Source organism: Schistocerca cancellata, chromosome 7, assembly GCF_023864275.1.
Source record: "Schistocerca cancellata isolate TAMUIC-IGC-003103 chromosome 7, iqSchCanc2.1, whole genome shotgun sequence".
NCBI classification, from domain to species: domain Eukaryota; kingdom Metazoa; phylum Arthropoda; class Insecta; order Orthoptera; family Acrididae; genus Schistocerca; species Schistocerca cancellata.
The window spans coordinates 571,552,983-571,579,295 of record NC_064632.1 but is presented as its reverse complement, the minus strand read 5'-3'; the positions used below and the strand labels follow the sequence as shown (position 1 = coordinate 571,579,295).

General features: G+C 40.4%; 1 protein-coding gene across 4 annotated transcripts in view; it reads right to left on the bottom strand.

The window, feature by feature from the left end:
• Nucleotides 1-26,313, bottom strand: part of LOC126092506 (poly [ADP-ribose] polymerase tankyrase) — a 605,292-nt gene that overhangs the window by 162,867 nt on the left and 416,112 nt on the right. For all 4 annotated transcript variants that reach the window (XM_049908132.1, XM_049908133.1, XM_049908131.1 and 1 more), the window contains exons 5-6: nt 6,480-6,601; nt 2,234-2,435 (exon numbers count right to left, since the gene is read on the bottom strand). In XM_049908132.1, the coding sequence (XP_049764089.1) occupies nt 2,234-2,435; nt 6,480-6,601 (324 nt within the window). The remainder of the gene's footprint in view (nt 1-2,233; nt 2,436-6,479; nt 6,602-26,313) is intronic.

The following is a 26,313-nucleotide window of genomic DNA, read 5'->3' as shown; positions in this document are numbered from 1 at the left end:
GCACGCGCTCATATTACTGATATGCCTAGCTGGGCAATGGATCCACCTTCTTCAGTGCAGATGCACAAATATGCCCAACCTCCTGTGGGAATCACAGAGTAGCAAACATGGAGTCAATGGACAGGGAATGACTGACAGGTGGCGTTCGTTGGGAATGTGAGTCGGCCGTGATGCACGCCGAAATAATCTGCACATTTGCTATAACGATGTGTTCTGGATGGCGCAGTGGTTAACGAACCTGCCTAGTAAGCAGGAGATGCTGGGTTCAAATCCCTGTTTGATACACTTTTCACATGTCGCTGCTGATTCTGTGTAACGTTCCACTGCAGCTGGCAGCAGTGTTCCCCTTCAATTTACATTTAAGGTCTCTCATGCCTAGGCTCCCTAGCCACCAACCATGCGCCACATACCCAGTGTTGGGCCACATAGTAGCACCCCTCCTCAGGACTCTGTACCACCCAGCATTTGAATCATAGTCTCCACCAGGATTCCGACAAACTCTCATCATGGCTTGAAATGAGGGATATCATTCGCACTTCTCTCATTGTGGTTTTGCACTGTCCACACATATTCTTGTCTCCCCCCCCCCCCCCCCCATCTGAACTCCCATTACTCATTCTGGCAATGGTTGTTGCTTGCTTCGGATGTGGTTGCAGTTGGCCCTAGCATCCAGTGATGTGTGGATGAGCTGTGCATGTGTTTTGTTTTGTACATATCTTAACTAATAATACCTAGAAGTCTTTATCAATGTGCCTGTCTGCTCACTCAACATCTCCTCTACGTGGTGAGTAGTGGTCTACCCTTTCCATATTATTGTTAAAAAATATAGATTCACACTCATCACATACAGGAGGTGCTGAATGGTGGCAGGCAACCACACACTGTTATTGCAATCTGGATTTTCCATTGTATGAGTATACAGTAGGTCCGCTAAATAAAACTGAATAAGCAATAATATTTGAAGAAGTAAACTGTAACTGTTGTGATTTCTACTAATGGGATAGCAAAACTAACCACAGACAAAACAGATTGTTCCATAAAATTGTGTGTGAACTGCTGGATGTCTCCAACTTGCTGCCATGATATTTCAGTGCAGAGTCTTCTTGCCATCTTGAGGTGAACACTAATGAAAATGCACTGACCTCACGTCTTTAAGACCCCACTGGCACTTGTGTGATGTATTCAGTTGGCATTGTCCACATGCTCCTTGAGTGCATGTGCTACTGCTGCAAGTCTGAGCACTGCGCCACATGCCCTTCATGGTGAAAGCTCACCTCATCAAAAAACGGCCCTTATTAATTTAGATGGCAGCTTTCAGTTAAACTCTGCATGGAATCCTGTCATAGAAAAACCTCCTCATAGCCAGCATTGTTCTGTAATTGTACTGTATGAAGAAAATTTGATATGTACATGGCAAGTTTTCACGAGAGAGGGCATCTAGTGCAATGCAGACTTGCAAGAGAATTGCATGTGCTTAAGTTGCATATGCATGATGTGAGCTGGATAAACAATGCACATGATGGCAGGATCTTAAATACATGAGCTCAGTGCATTTTCGTCAGTATTCACCTGAAGACGGCCAGAAACTGTGCACCGAAATATCGTGGCAGCAAGTTGCAGACATTTGGCAGTTTGCCCAAAATTTTGTGGAACAGTTTTCATGCCGTTTTACAACACTGAGATGAAAAGCTAAGTTTTTACTTATTTAAAAAAAATATTGTAAACCATTAATAATAATTGAACATACATTTAGTAAATAATTATGAATGCAATATAAAACTGAATAACAGGCATAGAAAATTCTGTATGCAATACAGAGTGCCAATGGTATTTAAATTTGTGAACCAAGAAACTTCAATCAAATTTGTTAATAGTTCAGATTTACGCAATGTTTCCCCCCTCACCCCACATTTATAATGAATAATCACTGTTTCTCCTAAGTTTGAATTAAGATCAAATAATAAATCATATGTGCACTACGAAACAGCTTTTTATTAATAAAATTACTGTCTTATGAGGAAAACATGTAGCATAGAATTATGAGCCCTTTGCATACTGTCAGAAGATTTAGACTCTGTGCACATTGCAACATATGTAGTGTTAGACCACATTTTCATGTGATTTTTACTATAAGCTTTTCTGTCATCGGAAAATGAATACAGTATCTTCTTACAACAAACAGTTTTTAATAAATGTGTTCTTAGTTCTTTAACTGAAGAGTTCAACTAAATACCTGTCTGTCCTAATCCATCGACGGCATTAATTTTTGCTCCATGGCTTAGCAGTGCGCCTAATACATCATAATGTGAGTTGTCAGCTGCTATATGCAATGGAGTAAGAAAGTCTTTATTCTTTTCATTCAGATGAGCTCCTTTCCGAATAAGTGTCTCCATGACTTGCTTTCTTTTAGGATAAGGTGAAGCAACAGCACAATGCTGTGAAAGAGAGAGAGAGAGGTAAAATTGTGTGGCTCATGGGAATAAAAATAAAAAGAATATGCGCGCACACACACACACACACACACACACACACACACACACACACACACACACTCTCTAAGTCTTATAGTAGCTCTAAGAATTTTCAATCTGAAATTACAATAAAAGATGATCTGTATCACAGTGGGTAGCAATCACACATTCTCCATCTTACAACTAAGGCCTTAAACCTTATTAAACTGAAGTTTGTACCCCACTTTTGTATTCTTTCGGAATATAAACAAACCTAACCATTCAAGTGCCTATAGTTGCTGGTTTCAATATGCTCCCAAATCTGCTTCTAATTTGCTGTCATTACCAATTAATTTTACACTTGCTACATTAATCCTAACAATACTAACACATTTTGAATGATTTTTTTTACCAAGGAGAGAGGGTACTTCAACCTAAACTATTTAGGTTTAGAGTTTCACTGTAAAATTTAAAACATTTATGTAGTCTGGAAGAAGACATCATCACACACAATATTTTTTTTCATATTTTTAAATTACACTAAAAACAATAACAACAAAATGCACCACAAAGAAATTATTTGAATGAGTTGGAAATCAATAGATGTGATGTACTTGTACACACAAGCAAATGATTAATGTCAGAGAAAATCATAAAGTTGTTGGATATCTTCCTGAGAGGAGCTGTGACAAATCCCAAGCTGATTGGAGGGCCCTGCTCCGAATGTTCTAAATGGAACAAGAGATCCGGTGACCTTGCTGGCCAAGGTACGTTTGTCAAGCAGGAAAACTAGCAGTAGTACCTCTCATTGTGTGCAAGCAGGTATTATTGCTAAAACATAAGCTCAGGATAGCTTGCCCTGAAGGGCAACAAAAAGGGGCAAAGAATACTGTTGATGTATCACTGTTCTGCAAGGGTGCTGCGTATGGCAACCAAAGGGGTCCTGCTATATAATGAAATGGCACCCCAGACTATCGCCCCTGGTTATAAGACTGTATGGCATGCGACAGTCAGGAATGTCAACTACCATTGACTTCTGAACACCAACAAGCCCATTTAAACTGGTGTTGGGCATATTGGGCCTGGAATTTCACTGATTGGAGTTGAACTGTCTTCAGTGATGAATCTCACTTCAAACTGACCGATGACCAGGAAAGATGCATTTGGAGATGCACCAGGCAGCAGTGATATGCCAACCTGACTGTTGCTGCCACATGTCCCGACAGCCTATATTGATGGTCTGAGGTGCCATTTCATTTATAGCAGGACCTCTTCAGTTGTCATCCACAGCACCCACACAGCACAGCGGTACATCGACCATATTCTACACCCCATCTTGTTCCACTTCGCGGAAGCCATCCTGGACTTACATTTCAGCAAGATGCCTGCCCACACATCATGAGAGTTTCTACTGCTCGTCTTTATGCTTGTCAAGCCCTACATTGGCCAGCAGGGTCACCAGGTCTCTCGCCAACAGAGAACATATGGAGCATTATGGGCAGGACCCTCCAACCAGCTTGGGATTTTGACGATCTAACACACCAATTGGACAGAATTTGGCACAATATCACTCAGGAGAACAACCGACAACTCTATCAACCTATGCCAAGCCAAAAGGCTACTTGCATAAAGGCCAGAGATGGATCAGTGCCTTACTGACTTGCTCAATTTGTCAAGCTCTTTCTCTTGAATGAATCTCCCAATTTTTCTGAAATTGTAATCTTTTGTCTTTCTGTATAGATACATCACATCTACCGATTTCCGTCCCATTTGGATAATTCCTTCACGATGCATTATTGTTTTTTGTCTTTGAGTGTATAAAGTATCTGGCCTCAAGCTTCATTAGTGATTGTCCTTACCCATCTAGCCCCTTCCCTGTTCTCATTGGACCGATGACCGTAGCAGTCTGGTCCCTTTAATCCCACAACCAACCTGTTCTCATTCCAGCACTACACAGCCCTCTATTCCACCAACACACCGAGTCTTTTTTACTTCTCTTCTTTTCTGCTACCCCCCCCCCCCACCCCCCCCTCTACCCACCGACTAACCTCCTGACTGCACCTAGCTGCCTTTACTATACCCACCCCTACCCTGTTATCCCTCCCCCATCCTGCACCAGCCTCCTCCTTACCCCTACCTGGTTACCATGTGCTGTTATTCGTAGTTTGGCTTTAGTTGCCAGAGACTGTGGTCCTGTTTGTGTGTGTGTGTGTGTGTGTGTGTGTGTGTGTGTGTGTGTGTGTGTGTGTGTGAATTTTCAATTTTCAATAAAGGCCTTGTTGGCCGAAAGCTCGTTTTGTGGTCTTTTTCTTGTGCCTATCTACGAGTCACGCAGTTGAAACATCATGTAGGAAAGCCATGAATAACCGGCAGAAACCCAATTTATCAACATGACTATCATTTTCATAATATTGATATATTAAATTCTAAATTTTCCATTGTTTGACTAAATCACAATATTTTTAAAAGGTTGGCATAAAATCCCCCCCCCCCCCCTCCCCCGTATTATGATGAGTAATCTTTGTACCAAAGACATTAACGACTTGTGAAATGTTTGAAGTCTTTGCCGTACACACTGCTAATACTCATTGACCCCCTCCCTCCCGACCTCCTTATGCCATCCTTTATAGCTTTGATAAGTTGCCCCCTCCCTCCTGACCTTCTTACGTCATCCTTTATAGCTTTGATAAGTTGTACATATTTCCTTTAGCTGAACTCTTAGATATTGGAGAATGTCTTAAACTCACTTTCTCTGATAAAATCCTTTTTCAAAAAGTCTGACAGCACATTTGTGTAAATTCATAGACACTGTACATCTGTAACCCTGTTTTTCTTTTTAATGCGGGACTGACCTTGGGGGAGGGCAAAATATTAAGGTTCCTCTGCCTCATGAGCTTCCAAGCTTTCAAACAATCAAAGAGCACGAGTTGGGGCATTGGTGGCAGAGAGAGCTGAAGGGAGGCAAGGAGATGGTGGAGGGGATGGGGACGTGTTGATGGGGAGGGGGAGAGGTGGAGATGGAGGGAGGGAGGAAGGGGGAGGGGGGGAGGGAGGGGGAGAGAGCACGAGCATGTGTACTGGTACAGACTGTCCTACCAATTCTTACCAGAATTCCTAACATCTTATTCTACTGAACATTGCCAAAGGTTTTGTCTGTTGCCACAAATGTTTTAAATGTATGCTGGTTTTCATTTATTGCCCATTTTACCACTGAAAATTTGATCAGAATTAGTTTTCTATACTTTCCATTTCTAGAAATCAAACCACTCATCAAATCGCTCACTGGCCCTTGTTCTATCAAAACTTTGCTTTTATCCTCCATTTTTGAAATGTTGTTCTTATCTATAATTGTGAAGCATCAGATGTCATAAAGACGATGCAATAATTACAACATTTACCTGTCTGTGTATCCTTCAGTATTACAGATAACATTTTTCCGTAAATGGGATTTGTTGTGTATCTCATATATTTTACTTAGAGCAGTAACCATTAACTTCCTTTATTGCCCAGAAATTATTACAATTCCAAAGAGATATTGGTTTCGTTTGGATTTAAAATTTTCACTGTTCTGTCCAACTCAGACTGCAGCACTGGATGGGGATACAAAAGAAATTACTGGAATTGGGCTGACCATGATACTGACTACACTTCATGTGGCCATATACAGCATGAGGCCACATCACAGAACAATCAATATACATGGAGCAGGAGCATATTCCTATTCATACCATCTACTTTGGTTATTTAGCACTCTTTGGCATTGATAATATTTAATCCAACACATAACTAGCAGAAACCATATCAAATACCCAAATACGTAATAGTCTGCTGTTCCCCCCATTTCATTTCACAGAATGTGTACCACACAAATAATTGTGATTATATGTTTTTAACTGCTTTTATGCTTTCTAATATGTTGCACATCATAGCACTTTTATCCTGTGCTTCAACGATGTTGTAATTATATAAACACAGGTTATTAATAAGATCTGAAACGGAGTCATGAATAAACAAACAGAAAATACTTACAAGAGGTGTATCACCAGTGTAAGGATGTTTGAAGTTGACAACATCTGGACTTAAATACTTCTTCACCTTAGCTGGGTCTGCTTGCCTTGCTGCTTCTAGTAAGCAATGACCTTTAAACTCATCTGAAATGGAATAAATGTAAATACACTGCTGAAACAATCGAGTGACATTAAATGCTACAACAAAATATTAAGACACCACTGTAAATAAACAGTTTCCCCCCATTGTTCAAAAATTCAATGAATGAGGTATGGGAGTAGGGGTAGGAGCGAGCGATGGAGGGAGAGAAAGTGTGTATGAGTTGTTGCACTGGACCGTGTGTGTTTGTGGTGAAATGTGAGATTCTTAGGAATAACATGTTTCACTTTTTTCCTCTTAGGCTGATGACAGTTGTTCGTTAAAAGTGAAAACTTAGTTTAGGTAGTTGTTAAGCGCAGAACATCCTACTGTGCACACCCTCATTTTACATATGTGCAGATGAACTGTACATCTTGTCAGCTCCAGAAATTGGCAAGGTGTGATGGCGAATAAACCTGCTATGGCCCACTGATTGTTCTTCGAATGTCATAGTTTGGCAGTGCTTGGCAGGTCAAGCAGCAAAAAGATGCATACAAGAATGTAAGCAGTAATAAACAAGCAAAGAATAATTATAAGAAATGCCACTCTCTCAATTGCAAATGTCAAAGCAAAACATATGTTTGTAACTGTAATGAGCAACAAAGTAAAAGTGATCTGTTCACTCATCACTGCAATTGAAGCTGTATACAATGGGTGTAAAATACAAAAGAGTTACTGCTAAGCTGTTTACGTCACTTAGTAGCTAGGACAGCTGGAGTTCTCTTCCAGATCAGCTCGTTTTAACAAGGTGAAGAAGTCAAATCGCATGGTTCCGCAACCCTGCATAGCAGGACCATGAAAGTAATTAACTTCACGAACGGCAACTGGAAATCCCTTATGAGGTGAAGTTGACAATGTAAATGCATCAGGATGACAGATCATACATGGAGTACAATTTGTGTGTGCGTGCATGTGAGTGTGTGCGTGCAAGTGTGTACACACACACACACACACACACACACACACACAAACACACACACACACACACACACATGCTGAGTGGGGAAGAAAAGGATTAGGTTAACTAGGAAAGTTTAAGATTTGTATAACAAAGTTATAAGTAAATAGCAAACATGAAAACATGAGGATAAATGCAGTAACTGTTAACTGCAGCACAGTTGATAAGCAATTGTAATGATCATTCATGGCCAGAAAATACAATATCTGCTTTTTACTATAGTTACACATTTACTGCTATATGTAATACCAGCAGATTCAATACTGTGGTAATAGACTGATTTAAGCGACAGCATTTCAATAAGTGGGTTCAAATCTCTTTTTTTAACTGAATCATATTGAGCATTAAGCAACCGCAAATTCTGAGTACTGGCATATTACAAAAATCATTACAATGGGTTAACTTTCTTTGACTGTTTCTCCAGATTACACAACATGTTTCAAAAGCTTTTACTTCTAGACACGTGTGCACGCGCGCGCGCGCGCGCGCGCGCGCGCACGCGCGCACACGCACGCACGCACGCACGCACGCACACACACACACACACACACACACACACACACACACACACACACACACACACACACACACAGCAATTAAACCTAGGACGTCTTATCCACATATATAAAAGGTAATGTCCTGACTGACTGACTCAGTCATTCACTCACTCACTCACTCACTCACTCACTCACCCACCAACACCCAGCCCAAACCACTAAGGATAGAAACTTGACACTTGGAGCTGGTGTTGATCGTATACTGTAGGTACCGTTCAAGAGGGCATTTTTTTGGATATTCCACCCCTAACAGAATGAAATACAGGATGAATAGTTTATTGAAAATTAGTTGCTATTAAGGCAATTTTAAAGTTAGACCTACGGAAATTGGTATTTGGTTTCTCTATTAAAAAAAAAAAGTGTGTTTCAGCATTTTTGGAAAGTCAACCCCTTAAGGATATACAAAAGTGCGTTAAGGTTTTTTTTAAAAAGAAATCATCTTAAAGAGCTACTAAAGCATTTTTAAAGCCACTTCTATGAAATTTAGGTATTTCCCTCCTCAGTTACAAAATAATAATAATAATAATAACAATAACAATAAAAACTTGTTTCAGTGTTTTGGAAAATTTAACCCACCAAGGAAGCGAAAAAGGGGATGAAAAGTTTAATGAAATTATTTTGTTATGAAAGTAATTATGAAAATTTGTATTTGGCTTCTCTGTTGGGGGCAGGGGGGGGGGGGGGGAGTGAGTATGTGTTTCACTGTTTTTGGACAGTCAAACCTAAGGGGGTAAAATGGGATGAAAACAGTACAGAAAATATTTCGTTATATTAAAATTTTTTTACAGCAATAACAATTGGTATTTCATTTTTTCATTTAGATATAAAGAAATGTGTAAGGGTTGAAAGTTTCTATGGAAATATTACTACAAGGATGCAAAAGGCATGATTAACAAAAACTTTGGACTCCAGCTACCAGAATTGCTTTTTGGTCAGAAGTACAAGGTGATTTTATAATTAAAATTATAACTTTCAAAACACTGTAGAAATAACACTACTAGTCAGAATGACATCAAATTGCAACGTAATATTATCAGAAAAGGGTGAAAACGTATGGCAGAAGAAAAAACATGAGTGAAAATTGAACAATAGATGGTGCTGTAGGTGTCGGAATACATAAATGAAAACACCTGGCATGTGCGCGACTCATTGAAGTTGGTAAAAACACGCTGGGTACACTGCTTTTCCTCCTTTCACATCTGCGACGTTTGACTGACTCAATGAAGGACCGTGCTCTGCTTGTAAAGCTGTTTTACAAGAATGATGACTGTGCACACGTCACTCTGCAGAAGTTCCAGACACTGAAGGGTTTCAAAAAAAGGCGTTGGTCCGATGGCTGCCATGGGTCTGGAGAAAATCTGAAAAGATGGGACCTTCTGGTGTGCGACACGGTAGAGGAAGGAAACGAATTGATTTGACACAGGTGGACACAGCGGCCACAGCAATGCAGGAATACACGCGTGGCAGTACGCAAATGTGTAGCGCATGGAGAATTGCCCGAACACTGGACATAGCCATGAGCCTGGTGCATAAAATCCTATGAAACATCCTTCTTTGCTATCCATTCAAAATTACCCATGTGCACGAGTTGCTTCCTGTTGACCTGCCAGCAAGAGAGACCTTTGCTTTAGAATTTCTTACTCACATCGAAGTGGACAATGATTGGCCGTGGAAGATTTTGTGGACAGACGAAGCCCACTTCCATCTGACAGGATATGGCCAATACACAGAACTGTCAAATATGGGCAACGGAAAATCCATACACAAATCAACCAGTACCACTTCATCTCAAAAAGATCACTGTGTGGTGCGGGTTTACAGCATCATTTATCGTAGGGCCACATTTTTTCGAAGAGACACGTGCTTCCGGTCCTGTTACCTGTACCATCACTGGTAAGTGCTATGAGTGTCTCTTGTGCAACCACGTCATTCCAGCTCTCCGACAGCATGGATGTGATCATTTTTATGCAAGATGGCACACCTCCGAACACTGCAAAGCTGCTGAAGTGCCATTTTGGAAATGCTAGAATTATCAGCCGCCATTTCCCTACAGCCTGGCCGTCCCGATCACCTGATCCTAATCTGTGTAGCTTCTGGCTGTGGGGCTATCTGAAAGACGTTGTGTTCAGTGTTCAGATTGCAAACTTAGCTGCACTGAAGGCATGCACTGCGCAATACATTCTGAACGTGACCCTGCAAACACTTCAATCAGTTGTGGAACATGCTGTTACTTGATTTCAATTTGTTGCAGAAAGCGGTTTTCTGCCAGTCACATTGAAATTAATAATCTGATTTAATTTTGATTGGTGCTTTTTATGTGGTTTTTGGCCTCAGGAAAATTAAAAACCAATGTGAGTGATGGTTTTTATGCGGTTTTTGGCCTCAGGACAATTAAAAACTGATTTTTTTCCATCTGATGTGATATGACCTTGCTGTGGCGGATGGGCTTATGTAACTAACAGTATCACACCTGTACACCAATGCACACTGAGTAGTACAGTGTGTTTAACGTCAAACGTACACCTTAGGCCATTGTTGTATGATTCATTTGTCACTTGTCGTCGACCACTATTAAAATACAATGTTTACAGTGCCATCTATTGCTACATTTTGTAACTATTTACTCTTCTTCCCCCTTCCACAATAATATTCCGTTGCAATCTGATGTCATTCTGACCAGTGGTGTTATTTTTACAACGGTTTCAAAGTTTAACTTATATTATAATCACCCTGTACATTCGGAAAAGATCATGCTTCTATGGTCTTAATTAGTGTGAAAAGTTTAGAAGGTGCTCAATTTGTGAACGTAAAATTTCGAATAAAAATGATTAAATCTGTGCAGACCATTCAGCCTATGTGAGCGAAGAAGAGAAGGTGCTAAGCTAGTCGAAAAATAATATGAAATTATTAATGCCTCATCTCATTAAGGAAACAAAATTGGGGTCTTGATTTACAGACACCATATGTGTAAAACACTGATGCAATGAAAACCAGTTTTAACTCATCATCATCATCATCATCATTTGACTGATTATGCCTTTCAGCGTTCAGTCTGGAGCATAGCCCCCCTTATACAGTTCCTCCATGATCCCCTATTCAGTGCTAACATTGGTGCCTCTTCTGATGTTAAACCTATTACTTCAAAATCATTCTTAACCGAATCCAGGTACCTTCTCCTCGGTCTGCCCCAACTCCTCCTACCCTCTCCTGCTGAATCCATGAGTCCCTTGGGTAACCTTGCTTCTCCCATGCGTGTAACATGACCCCACCATCTAAGCCTGTTCGCCCTGACAGCTACATCTAAAGAGTTCATTCCCAGTTTTTCTTTGATTTCCTCATTGTGGACACCCTCCTGCCATTGTTCCCATCTACTAGTACCTACAATCATCCTAGCTACTTTCATATCCGTAACCTCAACCTTGTTGATAAGGTAACCTGAATCCACCCAGCTTTCGCTCCCATACAACAAAGTTGGTCGAAAGATTGAAAGGTGCACAGATAACTTAGTCTTGGTACTGACTTCCTTCTTGCAGAAGAGAGTAGACCGTAGCTGAGCGCTCACTGCATTAGCTTTGCTACACCTCGCTTCCAGTTCTTTCACTATGTTGCCATCCTGTGAGAATATGCATCCTAAGTACTTGAAACCGTCCACCTGTTCTAACTTTGTTACTTTCATTTTGGAGATGCTAATCTCCATACCATAGTCCTTACATTTCTGATCTAGCTCTGAAATATTACTTTGCAAACTGTCAATCGAATCTGCCATCACAACTAAGTCATCTGCATATGCAAGACTGCTTTTTTTGTGTTCACATATCTTAATCTCACCCAGCCAGTCTATTGTTTTCAACATATGATTCATAAATAATATGAACAACAGTGGAGACAGGTTGCAGCCTTGTCTTACTCCTGAAACTACTCTGAACCATGAACTCAATTTACCGTCAACTCTAACTGCTGCCTGACTATCCATGTAAAGACCTTTAATTGCTTGCAAAAGTTTGCCTCCTATTCCATAATCTTGTAGAACAGACAATAACTTCCTCCTAGGAACCCGGTCGTATGCCTTTTCTAGATCTCTAAAGCATAGATACAATTCCCTGTTCCACTCATAGCACTTCTCCATTATTTGCCGTAAGCTAAAGATCTGGTCCTGACAACCACTATGAGGCCTAAACCCACACTGATTTTCATCCAATTGGTCCTCAACTAATACTCGCACTTTCTTTTCAACAATACCTGAGAAGATTTTACCCACAACGCTGATTAAAGAGATACCTCTGTAGTTGTTACAATCTTTTCTGTTTCCATGTTTAAAGATTGGTGTAATTACTGCTTTTGTCCAGTCTGGTGGAACCTGTCCCGATTCCCAGGCCATTTCAATTATCCTGTGTAGCCATTTAAGACCTGACATTCCATTGTATTTGATGAGTTCTGACTTAATTTCATCCACCCCAGCCGCTTTATTGCACTGCAATCTATTGACCATTTTTTCCACTTCCTCAAATGTGATCCTATTTCCATCATCATTCCTATCCCATTCTACCTCGAAATCTGAAACATTACTGATCGCATTTTCACCTACATTGAGCAACTCTTCAAAATATTCCCTCCATCTGCCCAAGGCATCCACAGGATTCACCAGCAGTTTTCCTGACCTGTCCAAAATACTTGTCATTTCCTTCTTACCTCCCTTTCGAAGACTGCTAATTACACTCCAGAAAGGTTTTCCAGCAGCTTGACCCATAGTCTCCAACCTGTTTCCAAAGTCTTCCCACGATTTCTTCTTGGATGCTGCAATTATCTGGTTGGCTTTGTTTCTTTCTTCAACGTAACTTTTTCTGTCTACCTGGGTTCTGGTATGTAGCCATTTTTGATACGCCTTCTTTTTCCTTTTACAGGCTGCCTTGACTGTATCATTCCACCAAGCTGTTTGCTTCATCCTACTTTTACACACTACTGTTCCAAGACATTCTTTAGCCACTTCTAGTACTGTGTCCCTGTACCTTGTCCATTCCTTTTCCAATGACTGTAATTGACTACATTCAACTAACTGGTACCTTTCTGAGACTGGGTTTGAAAAATCCATTTATGTCAAACATATAAACACAACAGCAAAAATGGTTTTTGAAATTGGGTTATTGTCTTCAGAAGTTGTGTCGCACGTAAATGTGATGATTCAGAAGTTTCTGATATCTGCAAGGACAAATGCAGATAAATATGGTGTTCCAACTTCCTTACAGTGTCACCCAAGGCGAACTGCTATCTCATTCTGGAGCAATTTTTCTGTAGAATAGCGTGGCACATTAAACTGTATCTTGCATATACTGGCCTTATTTTTATGCTGTGTACTGGGACGTTACACGAGTCTGCAAGTGTCATTCATTCTGTGATAGCAAATAACATGCAGCAGGGTTCAAGGTTAAATACCTGAACCACCTCATTGAGTATAAGGACACGACTCATTATCAGTGGGCTAGTTAATAATGAAACAGCATCCTTTAAGTTACATTGCAATCTTTTTGTTCTACTAAAGGTATGATTTGTTTCTTAAATATTTTATTTTATTTATTTATTACAGAATTTGGTCAATTCTAGACTGCTTAAACAGCATGCAATCCTTTTTGTCTGATCTTCCTTGAACTACATCATGCATTGGCAGGTGGCCTATCTGTTCATTTGACATCAATGTCGTAGGTTGCGTTTTTAGCTGTTGGATATGAAATTTTACAGTACTGGTCAGCAGGGTAAAATTTTCCCTGCTCTATACGGCATCTTATGTTATGTTAAGTCTTCTCAAATCCTTTCTTTTGTCTTTCAGCCAGTCTGCACAGATTTTTTTATTTGAAAAGGAAACTGAAAATTTTCTTGGTTAAGCTGTTGTCATTCACTCTATAAATATGATTGTAAAACTTTAATCTCCTCTTCCTCGTGTCTGTGATTGTGTCATTATTTAAATTTTCATTTCTCCTCTTCATCCAGTTGTAATCCTTATTTTTTACTGGTCCTTAAATTTTTCTAAACAGTTTCCTTGCTTTCTTTTCTAGTTCTTCTTGTTTAGCTCTTTTATTCAGTGTAATACATTCAGATCCGTGTAGAGCTTCTAGTTCAATTAACGCTGCATAGTGAAAGTTTTTTCTGGGATTATATTCATGTAATCTCTGTTTTGGCTGAGTTTGTATGCTATTTTCTTTTTCTTTAGTCTTTCTTTATTTGTGGTGTTACCTAATCCATTCGAATGTATCCCTTCTTCCAAATACTTAAACATATCAACTCCTTTAATGTTGTGTGTGTAGATATTTTACTCTATTGTGGTTATGTTCAATGCATTATATTTTTCGTACAATATTTGTAATCTGGTTTCGCTGTGTACTACTTCGTACACAGCAGTAAGGACAGATGGGCTACAGAATGGCGCAGCAGTTGTCCTCTTAGCATAGCTGGACACGAGCAGGAATGATTAGCGAAAATATAAATACAATGAACAGAAGTTTTACTTAACTTATAACTTTCTCCAAGTGTTGCTAAGAAACTTTACAAAAGAACTAATGGTAATAAAATCTAGTTATTAGAAGAAGCAAACTAAATAGGATTGCGCACTGTGAGGCTTCTGCTACTAATGTTTGAGTGAACTGCTGAAGGCTGACTAAGACTGTAGACTGTCAAAAACTGTGACTGAGACTAGGATGTGAAGCTGCCACCAACCATCCTATATCACAGTGGCAGAAGCTGCTCATAGTCAGAGCCGCTGAAGGTGTGACTCAGTATCATTGTATCCACTGGGTAGCCACATGACCACTATCAGCGTCTGTCGGAAACATGTTTTTGTTGCCAATTGTGAGTTGCCAGAGGGGTTGGTAAAGACGTATGATACCATAGGTTTTAGCTACAATTTTGTGAAGTATTTCTGTCCCTATCTCTGTGCCTTCTTTATCATTAGAAATTGTTGGAATATTGACGGTAAAAGCCAAGACGTTTCACTTTCAACCTTCCTCTTCCTTGTTTCGGAAAGACTCCTTCAATATTTTTCTCTTCCTAATCTCTATCTCAATCTCTCTCAATTCTGTCTAATATCCAAGTGGAGAAAATAGGTGAGAGCCCACTGTCCTGCCTAATTCCTGTGTCAATTCTGAAGGGTCCAGAAACTTCTCCTAGGAATGCAACATTTGGTGTGTGTGTGTGTGTGTGTGTGTGTGTGTGTGTGTGTGTGTGTGAGTGAGTGAGTGCGCGCGCTCGCACGCGTGCGTGCATGACTAAATGTCTGGTGGTTTTGTCAATGCCTGCTTCTTTAATTGTTAGCAATTCTGTCTGTCTATGGAACCATAGATTTTTTTTTAAGTCAATGAAGGCAACATCTGTGTTAAGGTTCAGTAATGTTCTGAGCGTGACGATTGCTTTAAAGTTAAAATTTGCTCCGGGCAAGATCTATTCCTTTGAACCCTGCCAGACATTCACCAATTGTGTGTTCTGCTTGAACTCTTACTTTAGTCAGTAGAGATTTGGATGTAATTTTATAGGTGACTGGAAGTAGAGATATGCCTCATTGGTGTCTGGAAGTAGAGATATACCTCATTGGTGTCTGCCCTATCTCCCTTCTTATGTAGTAGATGGATTATGGGCTGTTTCCAATCATCCAATATTCTTCTTTTCTCCCAGGAATCTTCAACAACATCAAATGGTCTCCACTGCCCACTTCCCTTCCAGTGTCCACGTCTCAACTCTTATCCCATCCTCGACTGGCGCCCAGCTGGCCAATATATTGTTCAATTTGATCCAGTGGCAGTGGTCCTGAGGGTGCGTTTTCTTTAGAGGTTGTCTGAAAATTAGTCGTCCTATTGGTTTCTCAAAGTTTAGAACATTCTTGAAGTATTTTGCTAGTAACTTGCAGTTCTCTTTGTTAATGGTAATTAATTTGCCCTTTTGAATCTTTGAAGTAAAGGCTCATCAATGTGTACCTTATTATTTCTTCTTTCAAAACTTTGTTAAAGTCCCTAGTGTTGTACTGCCTGACATTTGTATCTACTTTCCCTAGTTGCTCTTTTTTTTTTGTCATATTTCCATTTCTCTGCTCTAAAAATTTTTGACATCAGCTTTCTGATCTCAATGAATGCGTTCCAGTAGCTTTCCTTTTTGCAGGAGTTCCATTTTTCTAAACTGTTAGTCCACATTCTAGCACTTTGTCACATATCCTGTCGCAGCACCTACATTTCCTCCTTGGTAGTTGTTCTTATTCTTTCCCAATTTCTATCATTGCTTCTCTGTTGTCATCGCAATTTCGCAACTCCTTTGTGTGAAGTTTTTAACGATTTCTTTTTTGTTGTCAGACATATTCTGCTGATATGTGCGCTGAAGTCAGCTATAGATAGTTTTATCTGGTGCTTTGGTATTTTTGATGTCGCATTTTCTAGTGTTCCCACACCTGTTTGACTTTTTCTGGATTTTTTGTTACCGTTGGTATGTATGTCTGGATTTATGATGCTATAACCGTTGCTCACTGAACTAAGCAAGAGAAGCGATATTCACTCTGATGGGGATGTGAAATTCGTTACAGATTCTGTTAGATTCCATTTGATCACGAAAGCTGTTCCATGCATTGTGACTTTTTATTTATTCTTTATGGTTGGGTCCCCTTTATAAACCCTGTAACCCTCTAACTCAAATGCGTTCTCATCTCAATATCCAGCTTCCTACGTGATAGAGTACGTTGCATCTGTTTAATACAATTGTCAATTGTGTAAAGTTTCCTTGTCTTTAGTAAAATATTGATGTCCAATGTGGCTAGCGTATGTTTTTTCTTAGACCTTTTGCCAGAAATTCTAGGAAGCACCAATTCTTCCTTACATGATGGTCTAGGCTCTCCAGAATCTGATAGCCTAGATGCATCACCGTTCCAGGATTGTTTAGCTCCTGGAGTATCATCATGCCTTGGCTGGAAGTAAATTAGGAAGGGGTGTTAACACCCTTGTGGGAGGTTACATCTATGATTGAATTGCCAGATGGATTCTTAAATTTATAATTCTAAATTAGTGATGTTTCAGTGTAATAAAAATAGTATTTTTTAAATAAAATAAAATTTTGAAAATATGTGAACTTGTAATAAAAACAGAACTTTTTAAAATTAAAATTCTTAAATACAATAATGTAAAGATATCACACAAATGAATAATAAGATTACACAAATTTACATTACAATACACATTCAAATGTTACACTGAACAAACTTAATTTCACTGGTGAACCAAAACATTTTGACCACCGCACACCATGAGACTGGATGATGACTGGTGCCACAGTATCATTCCAGTATCCCAACGATGATGAGGAGCAAATGGGGAAACTGTTAAATTATGAACATGTACCTGGGACTGAGCATCTCAAAAAAAGGCAAATCTGGTTTGCTGCTCAAGTGCTAGGTCATGCGAGCCTATTAAAATCGGTTTAAGGGCAGAGGAACCATGAGTAGGTGAAAAGCTGTTAGACATCCACACCTCAGCACAGAATGTGGAGGTCAGAGCTTTACCTCCTCTGCAAAGTAGGATAGATGGTGATCTGATAACAGAGTGCAAAGGTGGTGTGGGCACAAATGTTTCAGAGCGCAACGTTCAGTGAATATTGTTGAAGATGGGGCTCGGTGTTCCCGTGATCGCTCAATTATGATTGGGGTGCATATGGGATCACTGAGACTGCACAGTGGATCAATGGAAACATGTCACCTGGTAGGCTGAATCACATTTCTTGTTACACTAGGTCAATGGTCGTGTCCAGATATTCAATCATTCCTCGAAACCCCCACCGTGCCACATATGCATGTCAATAGGAGCAGTATTATGCTATGGACGGCAATTAGCCAAGGCTTTCATAGGTTCAATGGTAGTTACACAAGGCACAATGACAGCTGTGTGTATCAGGTGATACTGTTGCGGACCACCTGTATCTCTTCATAATTGATGCCTTCCCTGATGGTGATGGCAGCCTTCAGCAGAACAACTGTCTATGCCACAAGGGCAGAATCGTGCTAGATGGTAATGGAATCCTTCAGCAGAATAACTGTCAATGCCACAAGGCCAGAATCATGCTACAGTGGTTTGAGGAGCAAGACAGTGAACTCGCATTCATATCCTCATCATCAAATTCGCCTCACCTGAACCCAATGGAGCACATTTGGGACACTACTGGGCACCAGCTCCATGGGAATAAACCACTGGCCAATAATTTTTGGGCGCCCAGTGACTGTGTAGACATCTGGTGCCACATAGCTCCTGAAACGTAAAAATGCGGGTGCATGCATGCATCTGTTGGTGATGGCTTTAAGAAATAATAGCATGGTCGACACACTTTTTTTATCATTTTTTGTCACATTTCTTTCTGGATAATGTGTGTGTGTATATTTTTTATTTTTTCTTTAGTAAGTCTAAAACTGGTCTCTAACAAAAAATTTCCCAGTACAATGCTAAACTATAACAAATTTCTTACAAAATGGTCCTGTTAATTTTTTTTCTCTATGTCTAACAGTTTCTGCATTGCAGAGGATGAAATAACTGCAGTTACTAAAAGTATTGATTTTACGATATAAAATTAATGTTAAGCTTTAAATTAAATTAAGTGTGTTAAAAACAAATATTTACTGTGTGTACCATGTCTAAGAGCAGTACAGCCATATTAAGGAATAAGTTATGTTCTGGAGATGTAATAGGGTGGAGGGGGGGTGCAAATGTACGGGGTAGAAGCGCAAGGAAAGGATTATGTTCCTGCACTTTCCTCCTTCATAGGTCTGCAAACTGAAGATTGAACAGGTGATTCTCCACTCCATGTCCCCCACTCTAACACAAGAAGTAACTACAGCGTTTTTCACAAAGTTATACAGACCCTCCACAGTGCTCCTTATGAAGCACTGGTGACACAGTGTGAAGAATGTCCAGGATGGAGTGGAGGTGGCAGTAAATCTAGATACATTCACGCTGGAGTAAGTTGCCTTTTCCGGGAGAACACTACAGTGCCGTGCAAGATGACTTAGAATCAATTTCCCCTTTAGCAGCGTAGAACAGTGTGCAGTGACTTACCTAGATTCTCTCCATACACATTTCTTGTGTTATTATTATTAGCAACTTATATCTGCATTCCATGTAGTGTTAACTCATTTTGCTGGTCATGTCTGCACACTGCAACACTAGCATAGAAGTTTGTGAAAAACCATGTAGTTGCTTCTTGTGATGTAGTGGGTAGAAATGAATGAACACAATCTGGCAGCATACCTTCCATTGAGCTTCTACCCCACACATCCTCTCTCTCCACACTGTTAAGCCCCCCCTCCCCCTCCCCCCTACAGGAACACAGTTTATCCCTTAATATGACTACTGCAATTACACACAGCACATATATTAAATAATTATTTTTAACACACCTAATTTTTAAGATAAACATTAATTTATACTGTAAAAACAATACTTTCAACAATCTGTGATCTTACCATCACCTACAACACTATACTTTTAATGCTAGAGAAAAATTAATAGGACCTATTTGTAGGAAGAAGTTTAATGTAGTTTAATTTTGTACTGTGAGATATTTTTGCTAGAAGCTGCAGTTTTCAAGTTATTGAAGAAGAAAATTACGAAGTGACCTTTAAATGCCCCTCACCCCAACACTCAAATCCTTCTGGTCAGGATTTTTAGTATGTTGTTCATGGCACTCCCTCCTCATACAGTACAAAAATTTGTGGTGACAAAAAGAATTTTTCCTCTACTTTTACTTTGTTGATTGGACTGCTCTGCTGCATTCTGAAGGTGGACCAAATTACTATTAACAGGTGGCTATAACAATTGGCTCATTAGAGTATACATTACTGCCCAACACATTGCTATATCTATTCAAAAATGAAAGCCTGCACTGTAATGGGAATATATATTTGCTGCTGTCACCTGGACCAACAACAATAAGCCCACAGCACACAAAGAATCACAACTACCTGTCATATCATGCACCAGCATCTGTTGGCAATGGCTTTAAGAAATAAGAGTTTGGTTGACACACACTTTTTTTATCGTTTTGTCACATTTATTTTTGGGCAATGTTATAATTTTGGTAATCCAGACTCAATCCGATAAAGTTAATAAATGTGTCCAAATTTCTCATTTGTTGAATAATGGGAACACCAGGTAGGAACATAAACAATGTGGGAAAAGATAGATTGCTACTTACCATAAAGAAGGTACATTAAGTTGCAAAGACTCTTACATAAAGCTTTTGGCCACAGCCGTATCAGCGAAAGAGAGACACACACCACTCATACAGAAAAGCAAGTTCACCTCATGCACACAGGACCACTGACTCTGGCAGGTAGGGCCAGAATGCAACTACCATGCAGGATACAAGAAACAATCTAGAGGGGGTGGGGGAGGGATAGTAGTGTACAGGTGGAGGTAGAGACGAACACTGTCTGACAGAGTGTGCAGGGATTAGAATGCCGACAGGTGCAGGTCAGGAGGTTGTGGGGTAGGGAAGTGGGGAAAAAAAGAGCAAAAAAGGAGAGGTTGGGGGAAGATGGGCAGATGCGTTGGCAGAGGGTGGCAAACAAACAGGCTGGGAGATGAGAATGGGGAAGAAATCATAGGACAGAGGAGATGGAAACTGTTGGGGGTGGGGGGACAGTATGTTACTGTACGTTAATGCTGGGATAATCATGGGAGCAGAGAGTGTGTTGTAAGGCCAACTACCATCTACCATCTGCACAGTTCAGAAGAGCTGGTGGTGGAGGGGAGGATGTTGGTGGCTCGGGTAGCGAAGCAGCCATATAAATCAAGCATGTTATGTTCAGCTGCATGATAGTCTACACTGCTCTTGGCCACATTTTGGTGGTGGCTATAACCTTCTGACACTGTGCCTGTTGACATTATAGTCCCTGCACACTTTGCCGGACAGCGTTCATCTCTTCCACCACCTTCACTAACCACTCCGGATTGCTGCTTACACTACACATGCATTCTGGCCTGAGGTGGTGCAGCTGGCGGTCACATGTGCAAGATGTGTGCTTGCTTGTGTGTATGAATGGTGGGTGTTTCTCTTTCTCTGATGTAGGCTGTGGCCATAAGAATTATGTAAGTGTCTTTTAATTGTGCCTGTCTGCAACTTAATGAGTCTCCTTTACAGTAAGTAGCAATCTTTTTCATATGCTGGACAGTTTAAACATTTACAGTTCCAAACACAGCAATCTCTTGCTCTCAGCCGGCTACTATGTGACCTATATGCCTCATCAGCCAATTTCCACTCCACCAGACTTCTCTTTTACTGCAAAATCCTGCAGTTATCTGCCCCTTGTGTTTCCTTGGATGGTATAATCCGCCAAGCCAACTTCAAACTGTGACAACATTGCCAGACTCCACTTCACTTCAAAAAGCTATCCCAACTTCTCCTAAACTACCTTAAGAGTGGTGTTCCACTTCCCATCCCTCTGCAGCTCCCAAAACAGCCACACCATCAACCACCAGTCCTCTCCTACAAATCAAGCTTAGCCAATGTCCTTGACATCCCACAGCCACCACCCACTGCCTCCCAGACCAAGAATAACACAATCACTAGAACCAGTCACAACACTACAGTGTCCTTAACCTTTCATCTAATTCACTCTACCCTCCTGAATTATCTAACAGTCTCACTTTCAGCCCCAAACCTGCATTTGACCATGCTGCTTTGGTGAAGGACCCACTTTTCTTTACACATAATATCCCTTGGAAATATTGCTTTGCAATCCAATCACAAAACCTTTCCAATAGAAAACCTGACACTGAACCCAGCCTTGAACAGTTGAAACCACAATCGCAACTTGATCCACCACCTCTACCTCAAAATCATCCCTTCCAAGCCTTTCAAGAATTCCTCACATCCAGCATTGCTTCATAACCCTTCCTCAGGTCCCTACAACATGACCCCAAACTGTCCTCTGCAGAACTCCACACTCTACGTTCCCTAAAAGCTGATAACTCCATCATTATCCCACCAGCAGGCAAAGGATCCAGCACTGTAGTACTTGACTGAAAGGAGTATGTTAGTGAAGGTCTACGCCAGCTGCCCGATATCTCTACATACAGCATATCCCGTCAAGATCCAATCCCTGTGATTTAAATTGACCTGCTGTCCTTCCTTAAAACCTCAGGCCCCTCACAATGGCTAACACTTAAATCCACAGAATTTCTTGCCCCACTCAAATCACACAACCCCCACTTTTTACCTTCTTCCTAACATCCACAAACACAATCATTCTGGCTGTCCTATAGTTGCTGACTTCAAAGCACTCATTGAACATACCGTGTGATCAAAATGTCAGTACAAATTTGAAAAATTAATAAACCACGGAATAATGAGGTCCCCAGACCTCAGTCCATGCGATTATTGGCTTTGGGGTTACCTGAAGTCGCAAGTGTATCGTGATCAACCGACATCTCTAGAGATGCTGAAAGACAACATCCGACGCCAATGCCTCACCATAAACTCCGGACATGCTTTACAGTGCTGTTCACAACATTATTCCTCGACTGCAGCTATTGTTGAGGAATGATGGTGGACATATTGAGCATTTCCTATAAAGATCATCATCTTTGCTTTGTCTTACTTTGTTATGCTAATTATTGCTATTCTGATCAGATGAAGCGCCATCTGTTGGACATTTTTTGAACTTTTGTATATTTATTTATTTATTTATCTAAAAACAAAGATGATGTGACTTATTAAACGAAAGCGTTGGCACGTCGATAGACACACAAACAAACACAAACATACACACAAAATTCTAGCTTTCGCAACCAGCGGTTGCTTCGTCAGGAAAGAGGGAAGGAGAGGGAAAGACGAAAGGATGTGGGTTTTGTCTTTCCCTTTCCTTCCCTCTTTCCTGAAAAAGCAACCGCTGGTTGCAAAAGCTAGAATTTTGTGTGTATGTTTGTGTTTGTTTGTGTGTCTATTGACGTGCCAACACTTTCGTTGGGTAAGTCACATCATCTTTGTTTTTAGATATATTTTTCCCACGTGGAATGTTTCCCTCTATTATATTCATATCATTATTTATTTATTTATTTATTTGCTCTAATAAAACCCAATGTCGTTCCAAGCATGTGTGTCAATTTGTACCTCTCTATCTACATTATTCCGTGATTTATTCAGTTTTTAAATTTATACTGACTTTTTGATCACCCGGTATATCTGCCTTAGTTGATCAGCATCTGCAACCCATAGCACAAAGACTCCCCTCCTATATCAAAGATACCACCCATCTCATTGATCGTCTGAAATCCATGCTCATCCCACTCCCACCACACAACTTGTTGGTCACTACTGATGCCACTTCCCTCCATAGGAACATCCCCCACGTACATGGTCTGTCTGCTGCTGAACAATTTCCTCAGTCAGTGCCCACTTGATTCCAAACCTATGACATCCTTCCTACTCACTTTAATCAACCTTATACCTTCCAACAACAACTATACTTCTGAGGGGCAGACATACAAAAATATCAGGTGTACAGCCATGGGAATCAGGATGGCTCCTTCCTATGCCAACCTTTTCACGGGGCCGCTTGGAGGGGGCTTTCCTGGGATCCCTAAGTTTTCAGCCCCTGGTTTGCTTTAGATATATTGAAGACATTTTTACTGTATGGACTCATGATGAGGCTGACCAGTTAAGATCCCTGGAATCTCTGAATCCTTCTCCCAATTAAATTTCACATGGTCCTATTCAGAATCCCATGTCAATCTCGTCTTTACCAGAGACCAGCTACACACTTCTGTCCACATTAAACCTACCAAAAAACAACAGTCCTTACGTTTTGACGGTTGCCATCTTTACCATGTCAAACGTTCCCTCTCATACAGCACTGGCATCCGAGGCAAACGTATTTGTTCAGATGCAGACTCTTTACAGTAATACACCACCATTTTCATCTCAGCCTTCACTGCACGTAATCACCCCCCCGCCTAGTTCAAAAGCAAATCTCCCAAGCCATCACATCCAATCCTGTTGCTGCTGATCCCTCAAAAACACATCAAAGCACACCACTGGTGACTCAGTATTGTGTGTTAACCAGCTACTTTGACAGGGCCATGACTTCCTAAAATCAAGCCCTAAAATGAGATGCATTCTGCTTTTCGTCTACCTCCCAATCTCCACAATATTCTTGTCAGACCCTATGCTCCTTCTGTACCCACCTCCCTACCCTATGACTCCCACCCTCGTGACTGTCCCCACTGCAAGACTTGCCATATGCACCCTCCTGCCACCACCTGTAGCAGTATTGTAACTGGCAAAACATACTATCAAAGGGAGAGCCACCTGTGAAATGTACATGTAATATACCAGCTGTTACGTAAACACTGTTCGGCCTTTTAAATCGGCATGACTACCACCAAATTATCAATTAGGATGAATGGGTATAGACAGAGGGTGTATACTGGCAACATGCAATATCCTGTTGCAGAGCATACTCTACAACATGACAATCGTGACCTCTGTGCCTGTTTCCATTCTGACACCAGTTTCTCAGAACTCTGCAGGTGGGAACTAACACTACATCATGTCCTTGGTTCTCGTCACCCACCTGGCCCCAATTTATGTTAATTTCTTCAGTCTCAGCATTTCTTCACAGTAACTACTCTTTTATTTACTCCGTTTTAGTTTTCTACATCTTTCATTGTCTTATCTGACTATTTTTCACCTCTGTTGCGTACAATGCACTTAGCTTTGCACTCTTACTTAACTGATGCATGATGTTTAAGCAGCAATCTCTTTCCTGCATATTACCCTGTCTTCCACCTTTAAGTTCTCAGGGTTTCCAATCTGACCTGCAACAATCAGTCTTTCCGTCTCATCCTGTGCGATAAGTTGTCCTCCTGAATGCGAGTCTATAATGTCTTTGCCATTGTTTTCAGTAGTGGAAAACATCCAATGAAGAACACCATACATTTATTCATCAGGTTGCTTGCATTGATAAAGATGCTTCCACATAAGAATCACTTCTTGATCTCTAAGATGGAGGAACAGACATACATTTAACCCACCCATCATGACTAGACACATCAGGGGAATGAGCAGGAGCATTTGCTAAAATCAATACATTTTTGCACATTTGGATTCCATTTTTACTTTTCAATTATTCTCAGCTATCAATGATTTCAAACTGCATGAACCATCAGAATTAGCATACAAAACACCAGTGACTCATTTCTTATTTTATGTCTAGTTGCTGAACTGTCTGTCCTGGGGGCCTTTTTATTGCTGGGGATGGGTTTCCAAAACAAGCCAGTTTCATCCAGGCCATAGACCTATACCAAAAATAAATTTCCCTCAATGGTCTATAATTCGTCAGGAAATGGTTTAACACCTGGAACATCTGCACTTAAACTTTTGCCACACTTTCCTGGTAGTGATACAGTGCCTATTAATGACTATGAATAACCATCCTGAACTATTCTTGAAAACTGTCTGACCTAATTTACCTACAAATCACTCCGCTGCAACCTGCAGTTCAACTCCTCATACAGAAACTCAGATACAGTGTTGTTTGAATCAGGTGTACAGAGTACAATCAATAATGGTCAGCTTGGTCCAGTAGTAAAGTTTTGTTTTCCCAATTAGTTCACTTTGGTTTAGCACAAAATCCCAAGTTTTATTGTTAATCTTATAAATGTCGTAAAATCTTGCTTACCAATACCAAACTCTCTTTAAACCCGGGGCAGAAACACCGCCTTAGATTTTCTGAAGCACACTGATTTTTTCTTATAAACTGAAAAATTTTTTAGTACTCCTAACACTGAACCTGGTTACTGCACTACAGTCCTGTGTGACACTTTAATATATTTTAAAACGATCAAACAGAGATAGAATTTAACACAACTTGCCGTGCGGGTTTCACGAAGCAACTCAACAGGCTTTGAGTTTGTTGCATCCTTGTGGCGAACAATGACACATTTGTTACTTGTTATTAGCCACAGCTGAAGTGAATGGGGCGGGAAGGGGGGGGGGGGGAGATATGGGTTCATCATTTTTACAATAAATAGGCTTAGTGCAAATGACTCCAGGTAGTAAGGCACTGTTTCACTTTGTGACAAAAAGCCAGTATGATTTTATTGCTAATGCCAAATTAGTGAGGTTTACTGAATTAGTTCCACTGTTCAAAATGATTTTTTGACTTTCATCATCGTTACATCATTTCCAAATGTAT